General features: G+C 40.4%; 1 protein-coding gene and 1 long non-coding RNA gene across 3 annotated transcripts; one reads left to right on the top strand and one right to left on the bottom strand.

Annotated features, from left to right (window-relative positions):
• Nucleotides 1–17: 17 nt before the first annotated feature.
• LOC130169355 (protein mono-ADP-ribosyltransferase PARP14-like) lies at nucleotides 18–25463 on the bottom strand. The gene is made up of 23 exons (XM_056376045.1): nucleotides 24379–25463; nucleotides 22833–22915; nucleotides 20816–20843; nucleotides 20133–20213; nucleotides 18953–19126; nucleotides 17690–17815; nucleotides 16876–16977; nucleotides 13999–16183; nucleotides 13212–13406; nucleotides 12790–12865; nucleotides 11739–11975; nucleotides 10337–10558; nucleotides 9827–9941; nucleotides 8635–8784; nucleotides 8417–8479; nucleotides 7752–7937; nucleotides 6444–6647; nucleotides 5813–5931; nucleotides 4490–4725; nucleotides 4094–4365; nucleotides 2943–3082; nucleotides 2434–2608; nucleotides 18–1609 (listed from the first exon to the last, which is right to left on the bottom strand). Exons 1-23 carry the CDS (start codon nucleotides 24563–24565, stop codon nucleotides 1326–1328), a joined length of 5640 nt encoding a protein of 1879 aa, XP_056232020.1. The 5' UTR covers nucleotides 24566–25463; the 3' UTR covers nucleotides 18–1325.
• LOC130169376 (uncharacterized) lies at nucleotides 10548–19080 on the top strand. 2 transcript variants are annotated; one of them, XR_008827822.1, is made up of 3 exons: nucleotides 10548–10627; nucleotides 12818–12900; nucleotides 18959–19080. It is a non-coding gene; the product is annotated as an uncharacterized LOC130169376 (long non-coding RNA). The 2 variants fall into 2 exon arrangements; XR_008827821.1 differs by lacking the exon at nucleotides 18959–19080 and adding an exon at nucleotides 13237–13324.
• Nucleotides 25464–26354: the final 891 nt, after the last annotated feature.

Raw genomic sequence — 26354 nt, 5'->3', positions numbered from 1 at the left:
ATGACAAACACACTGGGCAGAATTCAGATTTCAAACTTTATTTAAAGGCAGTTTAAGTTTAAAGGAACATGGCCACAGCACTTGTAGTTACAGTGTCTCCACTCGATCAGGTATCATGGGAAATTGTTTTGAAAATAAGACTATGAATCTATAGCCAACATGCTGATGTTTAGCATGATGTTTGCCATGCTTGTTGCTAGTGTGTTAGCATGGTAAAATTTGCTAATTAGCACTTAATAATTAGCAATACAATGTCCAGCTGAGGCTGATGGGAATATCATTAGTTTTTGATGATATTTGGTCATAAATGTGCAAGTGTTGGATGAATCCAATTTTGACCTGATGATGGCAACAGATGAAAAGTCAGAGGATCAGCAGCCTTAATAGCATTCATCCTCTGGGGACCAGGAATGTCCGAACACAATAATCCAACCAATATTTGTGGAGATATTTGAGTGTGAACAAAGGAGGCAGACCAACAGAACGATACTACCAGAAAGCTAATGCTGTAGCCCAGATATTATGTTTCAGAATGAACACACCATTTACCATTTGTAAACAACCATCCACCATAGATGCTGGAAATTTGTGTGTTTACCAAACAAAACACTCAGTCAGTATTACATAAATTTTGATTTCGGTGGCTAGTGGCTAGCAAACCCTCCCCACCATATAAAAACACACTTGATCTCAATTAGCATATTGTTCTACATCACACAAAGATGGAGCTGTTACTGAAATCTGACTCCAGAAAAAAAAACAGCCAACGCATTACAACTCCCCCTTTATAATTGCTACATGAAAGTTTTTGCTATCACTGCATAGCCAACGTTAGCATTAACAGCTGTTTACTCCAGCCATAGTTGTGTTTATAAGACAAGAGGTTAGAATACGCCCTCTTAACTGCGCTACGTCTTTATCTCATGTCATCTTATGACTGACTTGCAAAATGGCGGGCTATTACAATATGGGATGAGCAAGGGTTAGCTGTTTAGCATGCTAACTTCAGTAGAAGAAAGGAACTGATAGAAACAAAAGCAAAATAAGAGTTGACATTGGTGTTACTTTCCACCACTGGAGGCAGCTCCTGGTGCGTAAAAGAATGAAGTTTGATGCTGAACTGTTTCTTCTACACTAGTAAGTAAAGAGCTGTTAATGGTAACCTTGATTATGTAGCAATAGCAAAAACTTGCATATAGCACCTTTAGAAAGATTTACAATTTTACAGCTATTACAGAAGTTATGAAACTGATTTTGTAGACTGAATGAACAGATAAAACAGTAAATTTTTTAGCATAACTTTTGCACAGTGTGATCATGGTAATTTATGTAAACGTGATAAGGTATTCTGGGTAAGCCTGTATGTCATTGAAGACAACAAATATGGCTGGGTTGGCAGTGTTATCAGCAACACTGTCATAGAGATCTGCAGCATTCCCAGAGCCTCTGGCGGGTGGAGTGATCATGCCATTTCTTCCAGTGGTATAGTCTCCAACCAGGACCCTGGCAAAGTACATGCGCTTGTGCTGCTTGATGTCTGGCTTGGCGTAGCCTCCCGCAGAGTAGGCAGGGTCCACTGCAAAGTAGGAACCATTGCCATACATCGCACCTGCAGCAAAAATAAACACATTAAACAGACTAAACCACCATTCATCATTAAATCAAATACATCAATGAAATGGTTTCCAGATCGGGATAATTCCCTCAGGTTGAATTAGATCGCTGCTGCTGCATCATTGGTGCTTCTGTCCACTATGAAACTTGAACTGCTGTTAACTTCCTTTTTTTTTTTTGTTGGACACTGAAGTCCAATAACATAAAAGAGCAGCTTCAGAGATTTTATTATAAACCAAAGTGTTGGACAACTTTACATTTTGACCTGATGATGGCGACTGAGGAAACCAGTGGGTCACCTGAGTCATTAGGATACAGGGATCATATACGTCAGTGTGTTGAGATACTTCTCATTGTGAGTGACAACTTTGACCTGCTGGTGGCACTAGATAAAAAGTTAGAGACTTACTAAAGTCAGTAGGATTAATCCTCTTGGGATCATGAATGTCTGTATCCAACCAAAGTGGTGGACCAACAAATTGACATCACCATCCATAGATTAGGAAGATTAAGGGTTAATTTCAGATCATGCGGCTTGATGCATGAATGAAGCAGCTGATACCACTCAGGTAATCCAAGCATTGCTCTGCTTACAAAGGCTGTACCTCATTAAAACGTTACCAAACCTTAACTGGAGGTATCAGATCAGAAAACACTATGAATCAGTTTTATTACAGTGATTTCTAATGGTTTTAGAGTCACGCATTTTAAAATCCAACACATAGTTGCTGTAATTACCAATACTGATGAGCTAGTTTGTCCCAACACTAATGTATAAATATTCCACCTGCGGAGTCAGATGTGCGAGGCGGTGGTTACCGTGTGCTCCTGCGTAGCCGCGGTTGAAGCCCTGGTTGTTGATGAGATCGATGGATTTGGCACCGGTGCCGTGAAACAGCAGCTTTTCATTGTTGGTGTGTTTGTTCTTCACCTCCAGTTGTTTCTTCATGAGCTGGTAACTCTGCCACAGTGTCGTATTTTGGACCCGTTCAATCTGCCACCAGAGTTACAACACAACATGTTCATCGTTCTGTTAATCATTCTCACTCTGCTGCCTGAATGTGGTTTTTAATTTGTGTCTTTCCTAAATATGATGAACATTATTTTTATAGTATCAACAAATGACTGTATGTAAAGATGGACGACTGGACTCCACTTCCTTGTCAGTTACATTGTGAGGATTATACATATAAACTGATGATCTGATTGTTTTGAAGAAAGAAGGAGTAAAGATACAGTAATGACTTGGACTATTGTGACTTTAGGGGATGATAATACTGAAATTATAACATAATAATACAGTTAGAATGATCAGAACGTGAACATACACTGATAATGTTTGGAATAAGACCGGTCCTTGTAAGTTCTGTCTCCACATCACTGTATTCCTTAGATCCCACCGTCAGAGGAAACAGCTTCACGAGGTCGCCTTTCATGTCGTCCCAGTGTCCAGGCAGAGCGGTGTCATCTGCAAACATCACAACAGGAGCGTTTGTTTGAAGGTAATAAAGGGTAAGATACAGATATACAGATATTTTCATAGTCTTGCCCATCGTTCATCTCACTGTTTAGACTGCAGCTGTCACTTTGTATTTCAAATTTGAATTATTATATGAACCAAGACAAAACATTTGATCTGTAGTGAATGTCCAGTGAAATGGGCTTCAAACCAAGAAAGGGCATTGGTTGTGGTTCACTGTATCAAAGATTTTAATCAGAGAATTGAATGAATTTGTCCAAAATTGACCAAGAATCAAAACCTGACTTAACCTGATTAACTGTTTTAATTTTTCTCACCAGTTTTATCCTTTATCTTTCCGGCAAACCTTCCGCTCTATTGGATTACTTTTGCGAAAATGCACCATGGGAGTCGTAGTTGACTTCTATTCAGTTTTTATATCTATGGGCCTCTTGTACCTTTGACTTTTATCACAGAACAAATTATCAGAAAAATAAAATTAGATTCTATGACTTTAGTTTTAGATCAGATAAAATGGTGAAAGTTGTAGTTTACAGTGTTTGCCCATAAGAGGACTCTTTTGGTTTGAAAACTTTTGGACTTTGGACTGTTTTGGACACTTTATGTTGATTTTTTGGGATTTGATTTATTTCCTCTTTTATTTTTTAAACCACTTGCCTTGTGTGTCTCATGTTACTTTACTTCCTGTCTTTGTCTTGTGTTTCCCTCCTTGTTAATTGTGTGTAAAGAACACGCATAGAGGACCCAGGTAATGAAGTCTGGCAGCTAGTGACCAGTCAACCCCCCCCCCCCCCCCCAATCAAAGCAGTCTGGAAAAGGTCTGCCACCAAAAATAAGCCCGAAACAAACATTTAGTCATTTGAAATTGTTAAAATCTGTAACATGTTGGGGGATAATGGCCTCCTCACTTTGTTATGGACTGTGATTCTGGTTGTACTGCACATAAGACCGTGTTTCTTATTAACAGGTAAGTTGATGATTCACACAATAATGACTCACCTTTCAAGTCTTTTCTGAGCAGCTCCAGCTCTCTTCGCCCATCCGCCGAAGCTGCTTTTCTAAACAGTACGTTAGCCAAGTACGTTTCATTGTTGATCTTGATCTTCACCTTTTCTTTTCTCTCCAGAGCTTCCTCCAGGGTGAGGTTGGTGTAGATGTCGAAGGGCACCATCATCCCACCGGGGAGCTGAAACTGCCATTCTACCAGTGCACTCAGCATCAAGGCCTTGGTCTTCAAGTTCTCCGTCCTCTCCACCCTCCGGATGATGTTACTGATGGTCAGAAACAAGATAAAGAAAATAAATACTTTACCACGTAGTACTCCAGACTGAAGCTTTATCGTGTATTCTTTCTCCTTTGTTGTGTCATAAATCACTGTGGTCCCTGTTTTCAGACCTGACTGCTGACTCAGCGGTGAAGACGTCCCTGGTCAGGCCCTCCAGGTGGATGCTGGGCTCCTGGTCCTCCAGCCCTTTGTCCAGACGGATGCTAACCGTCAGCTCCCTCTGCAGGGCCCTCAGCTGCTCCACGTCGGCCTGCGACAGGTGAATAATGAGCGGGTCGGTGATGGTTCTCTTCGCCTGCTCGGCCACAATCAGCTGCTCTATCCTCTTCTTAGCCTCGCTCACAGCCTGTGACAGAGAAATGGTTGTGAAGTTACAGACAGGTATTGATGCATTTTAATAATCTCATACATCTGGTTTGTGCTGAATTAACATGCTGTATCTCTTTTGTTTGATCCACACAGAAACAGACATGTAAAATACTATGTGTGAACTATGTGTTGTAATTTTCCAACCTGAAAATGTGACCGACGTGAATCATGCAGATACGTAAAAAGACATTTTCTGCCCAGGTCCACAGCTGCTGCACACCCCAGTCATGCTCATGTGTTGTGGTTTGTCAGTTGATTGTTGTTTCAGACGGGATACAGGTATGTCCTGATTATTCCTTGTGATTTGTCTAATCCATATGTCTAAGATGCAGGTCAACTCTGACTCTGTTGTCGCCGGATCAATCCGATGATAAAGATTCAGTTTATATGAAACTAAATAACTAGTGTTTGTGAAAGTTAATTTACATAGCGTTAGCTGCTTTTATCTATATCCTTCACCAATCACATCCCTATTGTTGAACAACAGTGTTCCATCCATCCACCCACTTCTCCAGTGATAGCACAGGTTGCCAGATTTGGTCCGAGAGCACAGGTTTAGTCTGGGTCTCTGTACAAACACGATGGTACTAAACCTGCCGACCTCACTGTGGTGACAACACTGCAGGAAGCTGCGCACAGTCACTGCAGCGACTGTTGTTCAACAAGAAATAGTTCCAGCACATAACCCTAAAACCACAAACCCTCATTTTTACATTTCTGTTTTTTATACATGAAACAAACATTATTAGTTACTGTACTTTAGAGGTGTTGGTAGGTGGATGTCTGAACTATAGTCTTTATGCTAAGCTAGACTGTTTCCTGACTCCACCTCTGTACTTGACACAGTGATATCAGTTCCTTCAGTTCCTTCTCAGAAAGAAAAGAGAAGTTACCCAAAATGTTGAACTACTCCTTTAAATAAGCTGCCAGCGTTCTTCTAGTGGTTCAGTGTCAAACTGTTCTGCTGTTCTGTGTGAATTTTTAAAGGGACAACTTGTTGACGTGTGTCCAGAATCAAGACAAAGCAAAGAGCTGAAACATGGAGGGAATGAATGCTTGTCAACCTTTTTGTTGTCGGCACACAGCTGAAACTCTGTGGACTCAAACTCCTCCCCCTCCAGGACCAAGCTGTCAGTGCTGGGCCGCTCCTCCATTAATCCCGTAAAAAAGGAAGTGACAGTGTCTGGAACAGCATAAAATAACAGTCTGTTATTTTACATTAACATGACAGACACATGTTTATGGCAGAGATGATCATTCTCAAAGAGTGCAGTGTTTTTGCTGGAGTCCAACAGTTATTTACAGCACTAAATGTGGAGTAATACGCTCCTGAAAATAGTCCTCAACAGATGCACCATTTCCTCCTGTTTGTTTGATAAAAACTACAGTGAGCAGCTGTTTAAGGAAACTGCTGAACTGTTTTAAAGATGAAGCGATGAATTTGTGAGGAGTGGCCAGTGGGTTTGTGGCTGAGAGCCACAGACAGAGGAAGGAAGAGAGAGAGAGTTGAGATGCCAACACATCGTTGGTTCGAGTCTGCACAAGAGATTTGCTGACAATAAGAAAAGTATAGACCAGTATTATTGTTTCATCTCTAAGAAAGACATTACAATATGATTCCCTGAGCAGTCTTCATCAGAAAGAACAGGAAGAAAGAATAAACATAATATACTAGAGTAGGTGGAGTTAAAATACCTTTGATCTTGGAGAAGACGCTCTTCCCCTCCACCTCCTCTCCCTGTCTCCTCTTCATGCTCTTGTGGAACTCCGTCATCATGATCGCCTGGAAGATCAGGATCTTCACGCTGCGAACAAACTTCGGGTGCTTCTTCCTCACAAACTCCACCACCGCTTCCACCATCGCGTCTGCCACCGCCGACGGGTTGGCCCTTCCCTGACCTAACAGGCAGACAAGGACCGGTGATGATGATGACGATGATGATGGTGATGATGATGTGAGGATGGACAAGACGATCAGGATGCAAAAACATCGTAGTCTTGAAACTCGATGGCAGTACAGACCAACAGTCTACAGTCCTGGTATCTTAGAAATTATATTTCAATTGTTTTCTGATCAAAGTTTAAAGCGGAAGATCTATTTCTCAAATTACTAATATACAATGTTTAGAGCTGAAACAATTACTCAACCAACAGGAAACTGATCCACAACTATTTTGAAATTACAATGTCACGGACATTTCTCAAAATTTTGTGACATTTTCTTTGGAGCAAAAGATTCATCAATGAATTGAGGAAAAAATCTACAGATTAATTAGCAAAGAAAATAATCATTAGTTGCAGCCTTAGTGATATGATCAGTCTCATTAAGAAGAATATTTATATGAAGTGCTAAAGGTTCTGAACTAAATATATAATATCCAAACTCCCGTTTATAAACTCATGAAACGACAAAACTCGACATCCGTGCTCTGGAAAATTGGGATGAGTAATTTTTTAAAACTTTTTTCAGAACATCACAAATTAATTGTTTCTCTGAGGAGACCGTCCCAAAACCGTTAGGAATCATCCTCTGATGATCATGATTTTCCTCTTACCATCTCTCTGTAATCTGCAGTTGTGTTACATTTCCCTACATTTGTCAGATGTGCAGATTTAAGAGCTGGTCGAGAACGGTTTTACAGAACTCTGTGCCGTTTCTAGTCAAAAAACATAAAAGCTATATTTAGGTTTTTGAGAAGATCTGGTTCATTTTGCTTCGCTGACAAACAGAATTTACTTTACATCTGCTTCTGTCTACTGTACCTGCACATCAGATCAAATGCAGCTTCTGTCTGTTCTAACAGAGCGAGGCCAGTGAAAAATACCTATCAACTGTAAATCCAAACCACGTGGAAGCAGTGAAATGATAGAAATGACAAAATGAACCAATAAACGGAGGAAACAAGTGAGAGGAAAAAGGGAACCAGAGATGTTGAGTCTCATTTCAGTCCCTACAACAGAAGGCTCTTCTTCAGAATACAGTCATACATAGTTTGGACAGACCTGTTCCCAGGGCTGGGAAGGCGACAGAGTTGAACTTGTTTTCCTCGCAGGTCTTCAGCACAGAGTAAACCATGTCCTTGATCTTTGCAGGATCGTTCTGGCCGACGATGTGCATGATGTGTCCGCTGGGCAGGTTTCCGGCTGACGTCAAGATCATTGGACGAGGCTGGTAACCCGGAGAGCTCACTTCAGAGAGGAACCAAACATCAGGTCAGACACAATTACATTTTACAGTAAAGCTACAGTCCAAACTGAACCAATCAAAGTACGTCCACTACAGAGCTTGTTCAGATTGTTATTAAGTGTCTAAGAGAGAGACCTTTTGGTTAAAGAGTAAGTTCCTTTTGTTTAAAGGGAGATACTGGACTCGATTGGTTAGTTAGTTTTTTTTTTATTGTGTGGTACGTTTACTTTTAAGTGAAGGGTCTGAATACTTCCTCCATCACTGAAAGTAAAACAGCAATAAGACTAGCTGGAAAATATGTTTGGGAAAATCAAAGTTCAAAACACCCCCTCCCTCTCTAACTACAGTAAATGTTCATTGAAGCATGTGTCTGCGCTGTACTGGGTTCCCTTGTACGCTTGAGAAACATTTGACCCCTTTGATTTTCATTGTACAATTTGGACTCTGGTGAAACAGGTTCAAGTCCAGATACAGTACATACCCATCTGTGAGCACTCCAGCTGGACTGTTGACCCAGCGCTGTCTAAGATCGCCTTCGACACTCCTGAGATACAAAGAAGAGAGAGCGACAGGTTCAGGAAGTGCTGATCGTTTAAAAACGGTTTGCCGTATGTGAAGAGAAACATTTACAACGTTTAACGTAACGTTCACTCCAAGAGAAACGGAAGAAAAGAAGAGAGGCCGCAGGGCAACAATCACCTGAGTTCAGGGTAAAGCTCGGATTGGAGGAGTTAATGATGACATCACTGGCCTCCCTGGTGATGTCTCCTGATGACACCTCGAGGGTGAGCTGACCCATCTCCATCCGGTACACACCGAGGGAGGGGGACGATACATTACCGAAGGAGGCTGACACACACACACACACACACACACACACACACACACACACACACACACACACACACACACACACACAAACAAACACAGCTTATTTAAAATACTCATTGACCAGACTTGGATCTTATCTTTCTTTATCAAGCCACAGCACTGTGCAGAGTCGGCAGGTTTTGAGTACAACCAAACATTAGCTCAATTCACTGTTTAGCTCATAAAATCATGGTTAAAGGTGAACAACATTCTTAGCTCTCCATGGCACATGATTAACTCAGCGTTCTGTCCCCGCTGCTCTCTAACAACATTGTATACTCTCACTGTTTTGTCCCTGAAGCCGTAAGACAGAACGCAAAGCTCATCTCTTTTGCTACGTTTTCACCTCCCGTCCACATGACTCCCAGGTTTTTGAGCACCGACAACGGAGACTTTCAGAAAACTCTAGGGTTGTGTTTTAGTTTGAAAACTCTGGGGTTGTGTTGTAGTCTGGACGGACAGAAACTGAGACCTTTGGAAACGATGATGTCACACCCACGAATAATGAAAAATATACAAGTGTTTTTGAACTTGTTGTCTTTGCTAGCAGCTGTTGTTCAGTTTAATTCTATATTTTAACACTACAACTGTCTTTAATGTCCCTGGTTCATAGTATTTCTTGCAACCAATCAACTTTAGACGATCTGCTTCCTGTTTTTACCGGCTCGCACATGCTCAGTGTACATGATTGCTCATGTATGTGTGTGTTTTCAGGTGTGTTAGGAGATTGCTTCTGATACGGAGCTAAAACGGAGATTGTTTTTGTTTTAAAATGAAACCGTAGTAGCGTGAACGTAGCTGAGTCAATAGAAAGATGTAGGTGAACATTTACTTTGTGTTCTGAACACATCTGAAAAACAGATCAACACAGATTGTCTCAGCTGGGTTCACAAATCTGACCCGTGACACTCTCAAATCTCTATTTACAGACTTCTTCTGTTTGTTTTGATTTGATTTGTTCTCAGTAGTTCTGTTGCTGATGAGTAAAGGTTATAAACGACAGGTGTTGGAGGCTTCTTACCTGAGGACTGCTGTGACTGGCCGGTGGATTTGTGAACCGGTGACTCGTTAAAGTTCTGTGCTTCGTGTTGGACGTTTCTCTGACCAGTCTGACCTTTGAACTCCCTGGTGAAACACTGACGAACAATAATGTTGACATCTTATGTTAATACAGGTGATTTTTCCAGTAGTAAACATTTGCTTTGCAAAGACTTGGCGCTCCACTGATGCTGCACTCCTACAACACTGTCACATTCATGATGGACAGAGAAATCATCTTTTTATTCCATCCATTCTCCTTCCTTGTGTCTACTTTACCCACAATGCAACTCGGCTGCAGACAGTTGGGTGTGAGATTGGGGTGTGTTATGCTAGTAGCAGCTAATGTAGCCTGGAGGCGGGGCTACAGAGGTCAGGTGAGTTCACTTCTTTCTATCTCCACACCTCATGATTTTTGTACTTTTCAGCTTTAAAAGGAACAGTTTTCATTCTCAGGACACGATGAGCACGTAAACATGAACCGGACACTTACATCCACAGTCTGGTTGTCACTAGGGTGGACGACGATGGCCACCTGTCTCAGATGGCGCGGACTACTTCTGCGACTGAACGAGTGGATCTCCCTCAGCAGGACTCTGGACACCACGTCTCTGGGGAAGCTCAGGTTTCCCGTACCGATGGCCGGGAAGGACAGGGACGCCATCTTAAGCTTCTCCGCCTCCTCCAGACAATATCTGACGATGGTTATCAACGCCTGAGACGGAAAGAGGACACAGAGAGAACGAGTGAGACTGAGAGGTCAACAAGCTGCTCAATGAATTCAGTGAGTGTGAACTTACATATGAAGATGAAAGATGCCAATTAGGTCCGATAAATAATGCTGTGATTGGAAAGTTGTTGGTTTAAATTCCCCTGAACTATTCTGCTGCTCTGAGCAGTGGAAATTAACAAAGTACATTCACTGAAGAAAACTTTACTGGAACATTTCCATTTATAGAGGCAAACATTTTACTTTTCTTGACTTTACTACATTTATCTGACGACTTTAGTTATTACTTATTTTACAGATTTTACGAACCAAACATACGATGAGCTTTTAAAACATGATGTTCTGTCGTAGGTTAAACTACCCAGCAGTATATTTGTGTTAAATCTCCATCATCACTGCTGCAATGCTGCAACACCACAATGCTACTTACACAGTAAAGTATGAGTTATTATAATACAATAATATACAGTGTAACTGATGGGAGCTATTTTTCTGAATTATATTTATTTTTACTGGTTTTGCTAGTAAAACTGTAAGACTGTACTGCTACTTCTTCCACTCATTCTCCGTGGAGGAGTATTGGGTAGCTGTAGTTACGAATGCTGTCACTGGGTCATCCTAAAGAGTCACCACCAAACAATTCAGTGCAAAGTAGAGGGAGTTATGTCAGACCTCCAGGGTAAGTAAAGACCAGTTCGAGTGTTAGAGGGACGTGAAACACTCTGATGCATAAAAAGATGAACAACTGTGTTCGAAAATATTCTTAGATAAAAAGCTGAAGGTACAAGTAGCCTGTGGACATAAAAACTGAAGGAAAACTGAAGATCCTCATAAAAATGAATAGAATAAAAACTGAACAACAATTACTTTAAGAGGACACATCTATATCCCTAATATTCACCCAATGCTCTATCCTCAACTCCACTCTTGAGCCATGATGGTCTCGGGCTTGTAGGAAATTGTGTTCAATAAGGGCGATTTAACTTTAAAGATATTAGATAGACTGTCCCCATCGAGACTTACAGAGTGAACCACCCAACATACTGTCTCTATACAAGGCTGAGCTTTTTATTTTTCAGTGTAATAATCCTTTAAATCTTTCTCAGTCACTCTGTACTGGTGTATCACCGTGCTGTGTTTTAAACCCCTGAGTGAAACCTCTCACCTCCTCTGCCCGCCCTCCTCCGTTGTCCCAGTAAGGGCAAACAGTGTGAAAGATTTTCTGACAGGTGAGTTTGAAGCCGTCGGTGATGACGACGTTGCCCTGCTGCAGCGTGGCCGCCCCAGCTTCGGACCGAACAGCCAACTGCAGACTGGACCCGGCTGCCCCCAGGATCGCATTGGAAACAGCTCCCTGGGTCAGATTCATGTTCTCTGAGATGGTGTTGACGATGACATTGGTCTGTGGATCAGAATCACAGCGTTGTACACAAGGTCAGGACAACAGCTGAGAGGATCAATTATATCATCAACAGAACATTAATTTGAAACGACCAGTAAAGGCCTCGACTACTGCAGAGCTCTTCCTTTGTGCACAGAGAAACCCTTACAATGGTCCAGAATGCAGCAGCTTGTCTGGTCTCTGATCAGCCCAAAAGGTCACATGTCACTCCGCTACTCATCAACCTACACTGGCTACCCATGGCTGCATCATCATATACAAGTCACTAAGGATGTCTTCAGAGTGACTTCTGGGTCTGCTCCATCTTCTTGAACAGGCTTTATGCTCCTGCAAATATACTAAATATTTACATTACAAGGACTTTCCACTGACTGTGTGTAATAAGGCCGACTTGGTACTTGAGACACAGTCAAACACAGTTCACTGTATGTAAATAATAATCACATCTTTTTATGGAAAACCATGTAAATCAGATGTTACAGTGACACATACTGTACACCACATACTGGAGTACGTGGTGTCTCCAAACTAGACGAATAACAACGTGAAGCAGACTTAACATGGCCGCTTACAGACTGCGATTGCCGAATATTCAAGGGTGTTGTAGACAAACACTCCTGTTCAACAATATGATGCTCAACAGAAATAAAAGGGAGTCAGATGACTTCACCTGCTGAAAGAAGTCCCCTCAAAATTTTAGTTCTCACTGTTTGTCACCTTGTGTCACCTGTTAGTATCCACATCTGCACAATACTGCAGTTCATCATAAACTACATTATTCAAATGATCAAATGACTGCAGGGTCAGTACTCACCGTCTGGTCCTGAATGTTTCCTTTGCAGAGAACAATCTTCAGACCCTCAGCGGTGGTCTGCTCCATCCTGCCCGGCCTGCAGCCAATCAGAGAACAGGACTGATGTCATCAGTGAGTACTGTCAGCATTACTGCGTCCAAAGCTTGTTACTCAGAAAGTAAAATGTTAGGTCAGTGGTACCAGCCACATCTGGCAAAAAATATCAGTGTGAGTTCCTTCACAATGCTGCTCCCTCTAGTCCTTATTCTTACATTTTGGTGTTTTTGCTCCTGATCCTATGATGGACTGGGAATAAGAGATATCTCAGACTCATAACGTGGTCTTAAATACTTCACTGAAGAGCTAATTCAAGATTAAAAACACAGAAGAAGAAACAGAAACCAGAAAATAGAGATTAAAGAAAAGAAGATGAAGAACCTTACCCTCCATGTCCTCCATGTCCTCCAGGCCTGGTGTGTCCCTTGGGACTGTGACCTCCCCTGTTACCCTGCTGGCCCCCATGAAATTCAGCTCCCCTTCCTCCTCCTCTTCCTCCTCCTCCTCTTCCTCCTCTTCCGCCTCCTCCTCTTCCGCCACCTCCTCTTCCGCCACCTCGACCTCGACCCCGCTGATGTCCACTGGGAAGAGAATAATAAAACCAGACTGTCTGATTTACATTTTGTTTATTGAACAGGTGTAGAAACATAAAGCAGTGACTGAGCGCAGCTTCTCTGAAGTCCTGAACTGACAGTGGGGTCTCTAGTTTACTGTTCATTAAACCCAGAAAATGCTAAAAATGATTAAAGTCCAAAAGTAACAACATTCTTACTTACCAGCACCTCTAAAGTTAACAATCAACGCATTATATCTGTCTTTCTAATTCATAAAAAACTAAAAGTGTAAAAACACAAATTTGTAATTTTAAAGGTGATGGGAGCAGCAACTTCCTGAAGTCTGTGCTGGTTGTATGACCCCCATGTAAAACAGCTAATTGGTGTTTTTACATTTCTGTTTTTCTTCTTTTAGGTGGATTTTGTTACTTATGGACAGTCAGGATAGCTGTTTTCCCTGTTTTCATGCTAAGCTAAGCTAGCTCCATATGTACCATACAAGTGGTATCAATCTGAATATCTTACTCAAAGCGTATGTCACAGAATGTTTAACTATTCAGTTAAATCCTCGCAGTATGTTCTGATCAACAGTAAATGTTGTGTAGTAAACAAAAATTACCCTGAAGCCCAAGCGCCTTTCCCGCCTGCCTGCTCTGGTGCTGTCATGGTAGGTCCCAGGTCAATGAACTCTCGGTTGATAGCTTTGGCCAAGACTCCGACGGTGTTGTTGTTGTTATCCACCAGGTGAATCTGAGTCAACGATCCCGGACCTCGAGGACTGTCGCAGTACTCCCGCACCGCCTGAGCTATGGTCTCAGCACAGAGGTCAACAGGAAAACCAAACACACCTGAGCTGATCGCAGGCAGGGCGATGGTGGAGCAGTTTACCATCTCTGCTTGTTTCAGACTTTCTTTAACAGCAAGCTTCAGACGCGACACTGACGTCTTCTTGTCAGAGTCAGAGAAACGTGGACCAACTGCATGAACGACATACTTGCAAGGGAGGTTACATGCATCTGTTACGATGGCGTCACCTGGGCGTAGTTTTCCATGTTTGGAAATATAGTCGTTGCTGATCTTCTGCAGCTGTGGTCCTGCAGCCTTGAGCAGTGCCAAAGCCAGGCCACCAATGTGCTGTAGTTCCTCGTTAGCTGCATTAACCACTGCGTCAACGTTGAAGCTACAGATATCTGCCTTGCTAACTGAAACCAGAACTCCACTGGTGGTCTTCACTTTGCAGTAACAAAGGCCACTTTCTTCCTCGTAGTTCTCTTCCTCCTCATCGTCCTCTTGATTCTCTGGACGAAGCACCACCACACAGCTGAACTCTGTCATTATTGTCGACAGGAACATGCTTCCATATGACTGGAAATACTTCTTAGCTCCAGGCTTGTCAACAATGAAGTTGTCAGTGAAGAGAGTGCTGGTCAGTTCCTGAAAGCAGGACTTGGCTTTCTGAACGTGAAGACGAGCCCCGGCGATGATGAATCTTGGTCGCTCCGGGTCAAAATCGACTGTCACGCCATTAGCTTTGGCAATACTGAACCAATCATGTGATTTCTTCTTCTCAATGAACTGAACCACAGCACAGGACTCAACACAAATGGTTTCTTTAACTCGTGAGTAGTTCACAATGAATTCATTCAGGCTGGAGCTGACCTCTTTGACTGGAGTCTTAAAGCCAGCCACCGTTATTTTGTCTCTTCTCACTGTGTGGATCTGTATGTCCACGGTTTTCTTCTTTGAGAAGTTGTATGCATCCAGAAGTTGTTGGTTCAGGTCCACCCAGTTGTGAAGTTTCAGGACTTCCTGGTCTTCCACATCCAGAGTGTTCACAGCCAAAACCATCTTCATCCTAGTCTCTGCTTCAGCAAGGATGCTGTCAGAACTCCCCAACAGTAAAACCCCTTTGTTGTCAATGCTGTAGATGGCGCTGATCCCTTGAGATGTGAACAGGTCCTGTGACATGTCCATGGGATCCACTACCTTAAGAAAGTCTAGAAGACCTGGGGGGATATTCAGCTGTTTTTTACTCATATGCACATTCCTCTCCAAGATCCATGCTTTAGCCTGGAAAACCTCTGCACGGAGTCCTGAAATGGTTAACTTCTGAGCACCTTCATCGTAGGAGAGGGTCATGTCAGCGGAAATGTTGAGTGCAGCGTTCTGCAGCCCGTCCTGCTTCAGGATGTAGAACATTGCAGGGGATAAACTCATCACCTCAGAGACACCATTTCTCTGCCGTTCGATCTGACTCATGGCTTTAAGAACAAGGTTTTCCACAGGAGCTTTGATTTGTTTTAAATGGTCAGCTCGGCCAGCCACCATCAAAGCCCCCTTGGGTGCATCCAGCACCAGGTAAGCGTCTTCCTCTACAACCGAACGGACCTCTTTCTCTGCAGCTTTCCATGCAGGTGCATTCGCTGGACATTCAAAGACAGTGTAGTGAGACATCAGCTTACGGAAGGCCTCTTGGGCGGTACCTGCCCAGTTTTCTACATGTTTTGCAGTCAGATCTTTCTGCCTCAAAAAGTTTGGGAGAGGGCTGAGCTTCACCTCTGGATTATCCAAATCCACACTGCAGAAGTACGGACGCATCTGATCGTTGATGCTTTTTAACTGCTTCTTCATCAGGAGGAATTTCCAGACGGTATGGTGAACACCCTCAGTGAAGGGATCGGGCATCTTCCATGTTGGTCGTTCTTTGCCGTACAAGGCGGTGCCCAGGGACTCGTGGTATGGATACATCTTGACAGGGTTGGAGCCTATCATGTAGTCTGTTTTTATGCAAATGTTTTCCACAACTGTAGCAATACAGGGAATAAAGGAGGAAAGCTCAGGTAAATGGTTATTCTACTACAAATAAATAATAATGATTTTCTTTGAAGTTTCTATGAAGATTCAGTTGTCCAGGTCACGGGATGCACTATGTGTCCAAAAGTACACGGACACCCTCACTGTCCTTTGGTCTTACTTTTGGTCAATATTTCGCTGTTGATTTTTCACTCTTGCAGTGAAGAGGAATCTTATTACTACAGCACATACTGAGACTTTAAAGCGTGTACTTTGTGTAATTTGTAGAAGTACTTGACTGGTCTGCACAGTCCCCTGATCTCAATACCCATGGAACACCTTTGGGATGAACTGGAACACTGACTGAGCCAGATCTCATTACCAACACCAGCGTTGGACCTCACTGATGCTGTTGTGGCTGAATGGGAGCAAATCCCTGCAGCTGGTTCAACATCTGGTGGAGAGACTGAGACCAGAAGAGTGGAGGCTGTACATATCAATGTCCATGGTGGTGCAATCGAAGACTCAACTATAATGTGGGTATATTATGAGGGTGTCCAAATACCTTTGGCAAATAGTGTATTTCTTGTAGTTTGGTCTTTAAGGCCTCTCAAAGCTTGCCAGCATGTTCAAGCCTTAGACTTACTGTAGTACCTCTACACACACTGAATCCACTTAAGACAAATAGAATTAAATGTAAAACCTTTAGGGTCACTGAAAGTGACAATGGCAGCCTGTTCATTCTGGATCATGACGATTTTGTCCGGTAGAGTCCACTTCTTCTCAAAGTACAGATCCAACAAGTCTAAAAAAACAGAAACAGAGTTTTCAATCACAAAGACAGAAAACTTAAACGATGAAAAGGCTTTCAACTATCCAGAAACACCTGAGCTACTAGAACTGCTCTGTATAATATGGCAAATGTGATGTAAACCAACACATGATGTGATCATCAACTTGAATGTGAGATCATTGTCAGATTTAAAATGTCGCATGAACATATCTACATTTTCTTCTGGTCTCTGTGGATGAAAGTCGTTCTAAAGAAAACTAGTAACAATGAGTTTGGTGATTTTCCAAACCACTATCCAGCTTTTATTTAAAGTCACTTTAGACAAAACTAAGACTTCAGTGTAGTGGGAGACCTAATAAAGACTGATCGACACTTTGATCCTAGAGAGAGATTTTGTTGTTGCAGTAAATTTTCAATGCTGTTGAAGGATTTCTAGAGATTTTAAAATCACTATTTTGTGATATCATTATTACTTTGTCATGATTCCTGTGATTTCTTGCCATAAGTTAATTTTCAACCAAAGAACTGCAGAAAAATTAATTGTATAATCAAATTTTTACTTACATAATCATTAGTTCATGTGATAGTAAAACAGCAGTTCCTCCTCTTGCAGGCTGCTTTGAGGATTGTGTGACGACAACATGTATTTAATAAACTAGTAATACACCTACACCCTCTACACCCAGACACTCGAGGTCAAACAGTGTGTGAACAGTTTTCGTACCTTTGACCACAGTCGGTTGAAGTCTCTCCACTCGGACGCTCTTTGCTGCCTCCAGCGGTCGAGCAGTCAGTCCCTGTTTCTGCATCTTGCTGCTGGTCTGACTCACAGTGAGGAACTTCTCTGCATCTGCAAAACACTCCACATTACTCCTTTCAGCCTGGAACAGGCTCGTCAGGATGAAACCAGGCTGTTACATGCCTCAGAAACAGATCCACCGTTAAGAGGGAGAAACAGTATCCAGACTGAAGGACGACACATGCAATCAATCTCTAATCGAAGAAAAACTTTAGTATGAAACTTCACGACCCAGCTCCTCTTCTTCTGTGTTTTGAAACATCTGTTCACGTCTGTTTGCACGACGTCCACGTGCACATTGCCGTCTGCACGTTCATGTATAGTTCAGAGACAATCACAGATATTTATCCGTATCGGAGGGAATGTTGTCTGATATTTCGCAGTTTTAAAAGAACATATGAAGAAATACATGCTTGGCCTCATTTAGAAACTGTGTCATTACACAGTTTGTCCAGCAGAGCGCGCTCCCACTCCACTCTTTACCGTAGTTACAGTATATACAGTAGTATCAGCGGTATCTGTGACAGTCGCATTTGTGAAAAACGCTGCTGGAAAGTTACTCGACAACAACCCCATAATTTCCACAACAAATGGACCAACAACCTATAACAACCCGTTGTATATAGAATAAGATTATTGCTCAATATTTTCATATTGGAATTTTCTACCCCAAACATCATCAAACCTGCATCAGTCGAGCTCTGGTACAGTTCCCATTTTGTTGTAACAGTGGTTGGTTTATCAAATATACCACATACTTTATTTACATATATTTAGGCCGTATAACACCTCAGCCAAAGGCAGTGGCTCATGACCTAGAGTATTGAACTATTATTGTCTATTATTAAGTATTATTAACTATTATTCTTACTACTATTGAGCTGCTGGACACTTGAATTGCCCCTGGGCGATGAATAAATCTATGTATCGGCTTATTATTAGTGAACGATGTTATTAAATTATGCTCTCGTTTCTTTGATATTAGTCAGTACTTTCTTGGTGTTGCCTTCCTTGTTACTTCAGGTCAAGTTTTTCCAAAATTGTCCACAATAAAAAAAGAAAATAAAAAGGTCAGCTCATGATGTTTTTCAGTTTGGAGTCTTTCACTTTAAACGTGACTGATTTAGTCTCAGACTCTATGTAAAAGAATCTGTCCTGGTGACAGTAACACAGTGTGTCATCCGTTACCTTCAGGCTTGGTGAAGGCGACCACGGCTCTGTTGGATTCCCAGATGATCTCCAGACTGAAGCCGCTCTCGTCCGACCCTGAGACGTTCTCCACCAGCATCATCAGCAGATCCCTGCACATGTTGTCCGACACGTTCTCCAGCACCACTGCAGAACTCTGGACCGACTCCGAGTCTGAGACGAGACAAGTACAAAAACCTGTTTTATCTTCTCTGCATCATTCATTTAGTTATGTGTATTTGTTTTGGATTTTTGACTTTGAAATTTAAGTTGAAAATTTTACAAAAAATATATTTATCACGTATATAATGCAAAGATTAACAACAAAAAAAGTTGTGTAATTATGTATTTCACAGGTCTGTTACTTCCTGTTAATGCCCAAATATTTTATGAAAGATTCCTGGAAAAAGCCATAAAACTTAATATTAATTATGAGGAAAGTTTATTTTGTTGTGCAGAGATTTAAAAGCTGTTCTTTTTAAACCCAAGTTAATTTGCATTAATTATTAATTTGTAATTGAAAAACTTCTCATTGCATTGTATAACTGTGCCAAATTAGACACAAAAATAATAATAACTAAGTTTTTTATATATTATATATTCATGCAAAGATGCAGCATAAACACATAACAGCTCTGATAACAATGCAATAAAATTAAATAATATTCTTCTTTCCAGAAAACTCTATCCTCTGATGAAGGACAAGCAATGTGGCTGAAAACTCTGGAAAAACCAAGTAAGTGGAACTTGTTATTATTTTTATTATCATTAATAATTTTTTTTTTTTTTAATTCCTGGAGAAATTGTTGAAAAAAGAAATGCAGTTATAACTACTTAGTTATAACTTACTTACTAGTTTTAAGAAACAAGTGAAAAACAATTTTTATGATTTTAATTAACTACTTACTTTGCTTTTACTTGATACATTTTTTATTTCTTTTATACCTTTTTATATATATTTTTTAAGTTTTTTATATTATTTTATTGCCCTTTTATTTATTATATTGTCCCTTATGTCTGTTGCTGTTACTTGTTATTGATTTTATTTTCTTCTGTAAAGCACTTTGAGCTGCAACTATGTATGAAAGGTGCTATACAAAATAAGTTTTTTATTATTATTATTATTATTATTATTATTATTACTGTGTATTCTTTATATTCAAACACAGTGTGTTTTTACCTTGTGTGTTCGCTGCAGCAGCTCCAGCTCCAGCTCCATGTTCGACCTCCGACCTCTGAGTCTTTGAGTCCGTGGTTGTATCTGAAGAACAAGAGAATCAGGTTTGTCCAGTTCAAATTATTTATCTGCAACATGAACACAACTAAACAAGACGTGATCATCTGAGGAGAAATAAACTATCACCATGACGATAACACGTCTCATTCAAACCAAAAAAGAGCCAGATATTAAATTTAATTTTGTAGAATCTACATTGTTTTTAAATAAATATTTCTATTTTGTAATAATGTAAGGACAAGTTGCTTTTGATGAGTTTGTTCGGTAAAACCTCGACTGCATCAGCTCCTGACAGGACGCACATGAAGCCTGGTGATACTGAACACGCCCCAACAAACGCTTATTTCCTTGACAAAAACTACAGAAATGAAACAATATATTTGTGAGGTGTTTTCAAAGATTAATGTTTTCAGACGAAACCGATGAGCTCAGAGCTGAGAGCCACAGACAGGAAACCAGGAAGTGTTGAGAGTCAGACTAACTTCCTGTTGGTTGACAGTCTTGACAATAAGAAAAATACAGGATAACACCTGACTGATCATTTACATCAGTATGACGTTAAAAAGACAGCGGCCATAAAACCCTGAACATGGAAGAAGAAGAGAAAGTTCAGAGGTGAGTTTTACCTGAGACGTCGTCGCTGTTCGTCGCGCTCTAAGGAGACAAGAACAGTAATGATTCAGTCACACAGAATGAAAACATGAAGAGGAATAAACATCTGTTTAACATGCAGACTTTAAAATAAATCAAAACAAGCTTGAAACTTAAACTCCTTTAATGAACTAAAATAAACCAAAAACACAGGTATGGCCCTTTAAATTCAGCTATTTTATCGTGTGCAGCTGGTGGATAAAAGCTTTGACACCATCGAGAACAAACTCACAACAACCACATTTGTACGAATAACAAAATACAATAAAATGTGTTAATAAACAAAGTCAGTATCAGGTTTTCCAGGTTCTGTGAAAACAAGAATGACTGTCTGGTATGTGATGACTTATAAAATACATAAAGGATATTTTTACTGCTGCTCAGTCAGTAAATGTTTCACAGCTCTCCATAAAACTGACCTCAGTGCAGTTCAGTGAGTTTTAGCTCCGTTTTAACAAATCAGCTGATGTTCATGATCTGACCTTTATAAACTGGAGTTGATTTAAACTCAACTTTATTTTACAACTTCAAAATGTGTCAGAAGATTTTTGAAATATTTTCATTTGACTGAATGTTTCATCCATAAAAAGCTAATAATAATAAGTGACTCGGTTTAAACGTCATTTCACTTAAATTAGGACATAAAACAGGATCAGACAATATGAGAGACTTTGGTTTGACAGATGTTGACGATAAGATCAGTAGGAAGAGCTGCTGCCTCAACATGTGACCTCCATGTTGCTTTTATTGTCTTATGAACCTCATGTGGATCCACGCCCTGAAACCACAGAAGAAGAACACGGACTCCAGGCCAAACCTCCTGCTGCCGTCACACGTTCAGGAATTTATAACATGTTGATCACAGAAGTGGAAACTTGTGATGTCATAACAGGAGCAGGAGGCTCCACCCCCTCCCGCCCAGTGGTGGAGGAAGCACCACTGTAAAAACACTGACCTGATTCTCTGATCGGATCATTGATCCTCAGTCATTTTACTGTTGTAGCTGCTTCAACTAAGTCATATACACTTTATTTAGTGCACTGGTACCCAACCTAAGGGTCGGGCCCCTCCACAGGGCCACCAGATAAAGAAAGAGAGAGAAATCAAAGACGATTCACTGATCTAGATTCAGTTTCTGAGCTTTAACCACTCAAATTTTGACATTTTTTCAAACACAACTTTTTAGGTTTAAAATAAGTTCAAGTATTAAGATATTTTACTGAAGTAAAGTATCATTATCACAATTTAAATAAAAAAATATTCTGTAACAAATAACCAGTCCTGAATTCAAAATGTTATTTCAGTATAAAAGTCCTGTATAAAAGTCGTCACCTCAGATCTCAGACATCTGAAATGTGACACAACTAGATCCTGATTTGTATAAAGTCACAACCAGAACATTGTATTTATCAGCATTTATACCTGTTTTTGTTTTATACGTAAAAATCATCAGTAACTTTAAGTATCATTAACAGAAACCAGCGATACTCAAGTGAAGAACAAGAACCTCCAAACGAAGGAAACTACATCTCAACATGTTTACAGTAAACATTACAACACAGAGAAACTACAGCCACAATTGATTTTTACTGCATTAAAATGAATTAATAAATAAAACAAATATGGGATCAAAAAAAGTAGAGTGGGCGGGGCTTGGTGACTGCTTTGTTGTGACATCACAAAGTTCCAGAAGTCCTGACGGCTGGTTTTAAGGCTCAGTTTCTGAATACAGGCTGTGTGCATTTCTCTGTGGACTGAGGCTTTGATACTTTCACAGTATTAATATAGAAGCTAGAGCTGATCTATAATCTATAATCACACTACACATGGACACAGACCTTTACACTGGAGGAGCTTTAAAGGAAACGGATCAGTGAGGTTCACTGTGTTAAAGTGGAATAAACACTAAATGAAAACAGCAGTGGAATCAGAGGTTTCAGTGTTAATCTGAACAAACAACATGTTGATGGTTTAAATGAAAACTCGACTTACTGTAGCAGAAAGCAGCCGTAACCTGATGGTTTGATTCTCCACGTTGATTTCATGGTTCTCCCTGGCGAGGACTCGCTGTCTCACTGCAACCAGAGCCAACAACAGAGTCCTGCTTCATTTCCCAGCAGCTACCAACATGTGACACCTCAGAGAATCAAACCCTGAAAGAACAGGAAACACCCGGCACACTGCCGACCACTCGGCTCACTTTAGACATTAACTCCACTTTTTTAATGGAAACACTGGCCGGCAGGTGTTGTTGGCTGTTACCATGGAAACACATCTTTTTTTTTTTTTTTTACGTTTAAATCAAGTCCAAGAATTCAGATATTTAATGAAGTAAAAATAACAGTTTCACAATTTAAATAAAAACAAATATTCCCTTACAAATAAAAGTCCTCACTGTGCAGCAACCTGGGCCCTCGTCAGTTTACGTTACTGAATTATTATTATTGATACGTTAACATTTAAGCAGCGTATTAATATTACTGTTGTCTGCAGTGGAGATAACTTTACTCATTTTAAATACGTGTTGGGTGATTTAAAATATAAAGTTTTTAAACTCAGCAACTACAGCTGTCGGATAAATGTTTTAAAGGTTTAAAGTAGAATAAAATTAATATATTACAGTATAATAAAAGTAGTTAAAATTATACCTTGGTAAAGTATTTAAGTAAGTGTATTTTCCACCTGTGATTTCAGACTCATTTAAATTGAAATGTGTAAAAGCAGCATCTGGTTTAACGCTCATTATTATATTACATGTGTTTTTTCTTACTTCAGTTCTTAAATAAAAGAAACGCATAAAATTTCAACAAAATCTTTTTAGTAATTATGATTATTATTATAAAAATTAATTTAAAAAAAACAAAACAAAAACAAATACATAAAGTAAAAAAAGGACAAATATATAATTTAGGTGACCTGGACTTCTTGTTTGTCAACAGTCTGAGAGACTCAAAGTAAAGAGATCAATTATCTGTCAATACACCTGATTGACCTGCTGTGACATCACCAAGCAGGAAGAGGGGGGTGAGTGGTGGCTGGAGAGGCGCAGTGCATGCTGGGAAGTCAGATGACATGTCTCAGTGTTTATTAACTCTAATTGCCTGATAGATCTGTTTGATGCGGATGTGTAAGATTTAAAAACTTGTCGCTGAAAGCTGATAATTCAACAGATCAATAGCCTCAATGTGTTTGATGAGCTGACACGTGACGTCTTACCTGTCCGATGACGGTTTAAAGTCAGTTTCTACATTAATCAGAGCTGGAAAGTTCAAAGTGAAGATTAAAGATTAATTTAATGAGTTTAACTGGATACAAATATGAATCTTTGCGTCTTTGTTCGGTGGTTAAATGTTGTTTTCTGATATTTTTTTACAGTGTAGATTTTCAGACTGTGTCGCAGTGAGACTCGGGCCTGTCTGTTGTTTCTGCAGGAAAGTGTTTAGTCTCTTCTGTCGGACTGTCTGGACCCTTGAACCCGGTCCGACAGAGACCCGGTCCAGGTCCAGGTGCTCTGCGGTGAAACGTGCCGGAGACTCACCTTCCTCTGATCGGAAGAACACGGCGGCTCTCGCGGCTCCGTCCTCCACCTCCACCCAGCAGTCTCCTCCGCTCGACTTCTTCTTGCTCTGGAAGTAAAGCTGCAGCTTGTTCTTCAGGGTTTTGGGCTGAACCGGACTCCAGTCCCCCTCCACGGTCACCGGCCGCGGACTGTCGGACCCGTCCATCCCGCCGTCAGGTACCAACACGAAGACGGACTGAGGACGAGGAGGCGGAGGCTCCGGATTCACTTCGTGCTTTCACTTTCGTTTCTTCACCAAACGAGGGAAAAATAGAATCAAGTTCAGGAGCTGAGTCACCGAGGGAGGAGGATACAGACCCATACATCTCTTTATTTATATAATGATTCTTTATAGTAATAATAGTTTATTATCATATCAAGTGAAAAATAGAACAATGTAGATGCTGAGTTTAGTGAAGCGGAGGAGACTGAGACGGACCTTGTGTTTCTCTGTTACTCAGAGACCATCCAAACTTTTATATATTAAACTGAAGTCTGTCTGCTAATTAGCTTTAGCATTTAAAGATGATTACACATGACGGATCATTCTCTATTAAAACAACGTCACGCGCAGTTCAACCGGCGCCATTTTAGTCAACAGTAATAAACAACAACAGATTATGAATTTTATTTATTTTATCATTTGTTGGTCTACACCAACACAAATAGTTCCGCCACTTGAGTATGCTGGACTGTTGCTTAGCAACACATAAACATTTTCCTGACCTGATGACGTCATATGAGCGCACCTGGAGGGGTCCATTCTTCTTCCCTTCACCCTCCTCTGACAACCAGACATCATTTGATTCAAATGTTATTTCTGGAAATATTTTCATCTTTGTTTGTTACAATCTCAGATCGATAACGACCGTTAATGTGACGTCAGTTAACGGTTAATAAAACACCTGTGAAGCGGAGTGATACACGTAGTTAAAAGTCCCAGTGTGGAGTGACTCTCGTCCAATCAGATCGCTTGGTCAGAACGAACTATTCATTTATGTGAATGGAGGAATTCAGATGTTGCAACATTAAAAATATATAAAATTTCATTGAACTTTTCCTTTCTGCCTCATTAAGCCTATTGTTCTGAAAGATGCACTGCTGCTTTACAATATGATTATAGTATATTGATTTATGTGATCATATTTATCAAACAACAGTTACTGAGTTTCGTATGGCACAGAACATAGTTCTTCACCTCGAGTTAAAATACACACAATTGTTTATTTTATTGCTTATAATAAAAAAGAATAGGCAAATATATTATAAGACAATGAGAGACTGACAAAATAATTCACAAAATAACTAGTTTGTATTTTCTGTGTCACTGTGAGCAATTATTGTTGCATCTGTTGTTGCTATGAGACAAAATTAGCTGCATGTTTTACCTATTTTGAACTAAAAACAACATATATTAGCTAAACACACCTTGACACATGTTCACCATGTCACTCAGAAGTCAACACAACAAAGATTCAAACTCTGGACGTTTTGATTGATCCGGACCATCAGGACAGTTTGAGCAGTAACAGCTTCAGTCAAAGAATGAACATGAAATTTCAACAAACTAAACAAATAATCACATTTACAGGTAATTGATATAAAAACTAAAATGATAAATGATCATTAAAAGTGTCAGTTCAAAACTTTTTTAATTTCATTATTACAACTTACAATGGTAAAATACTTAGACTCAAAATGTACTTTACTTTATTCTATCTAATGTGACATAAACAGCATCAATAAACCCTGTTGGACAGAGCGACAGCGCCACCCAGCGTCAATACTATATATGTCAATACTACATGAGCTGTTTCTCTCAAAATGATGATTTTATAAAAGTGGAAAAACATTTAGTCTTTTTTAAAGCACTTGTCTGAAACTGCCTCTAAACACCAATCAACAATGATTTGATTCATTTCCTGTCAATAAACTAATGGATTAATCAACTGATT

This window comes from Seriola aureovittata, chromosome 5 (assembly GCF_021018895.1).
Source record: "Seriola aureovittata isolate HTS-2021-v1 ecotype China chromosome 5, ASM2101889v1, whole genome shotgun sequence".
In the NCBI taxonomy this organism is placed as follows: domain Eukaryota; kingdom Metazoa; phylum Chordata; class Actinopteri; order Carangiformes; family Carangidae; genus Seriola; species Seriola aureovittata.
Note: the sequence above shows the minus strand (reverse complement) of the source record. Positions and strands in the feature narration are given on the sequence as shown.

Coding starts and splice junctions, on each gene's coding strand:
- LOC130169355 (XM_056376045.1), bottom strand. CDS start 24,565: ATGGACGGGTCCGACAGTCCGCGGCCGGTGACCGTGGAGGGGGACTGG. Junction 4,366..4,489: donor ACCGCTGAGTCAGCAGTCAG/GTCTGAAAACAG, acceptor TCTGACCATCAG/TAACATCATCCGGAGGGTGG. Junction 1,610..2,433: donor CGGCTACGCAGGAGCACACG/GTAACCACCGCC, acceptor TTTTTGCTGCAG/GTGCGATGTATGGCAATGGT.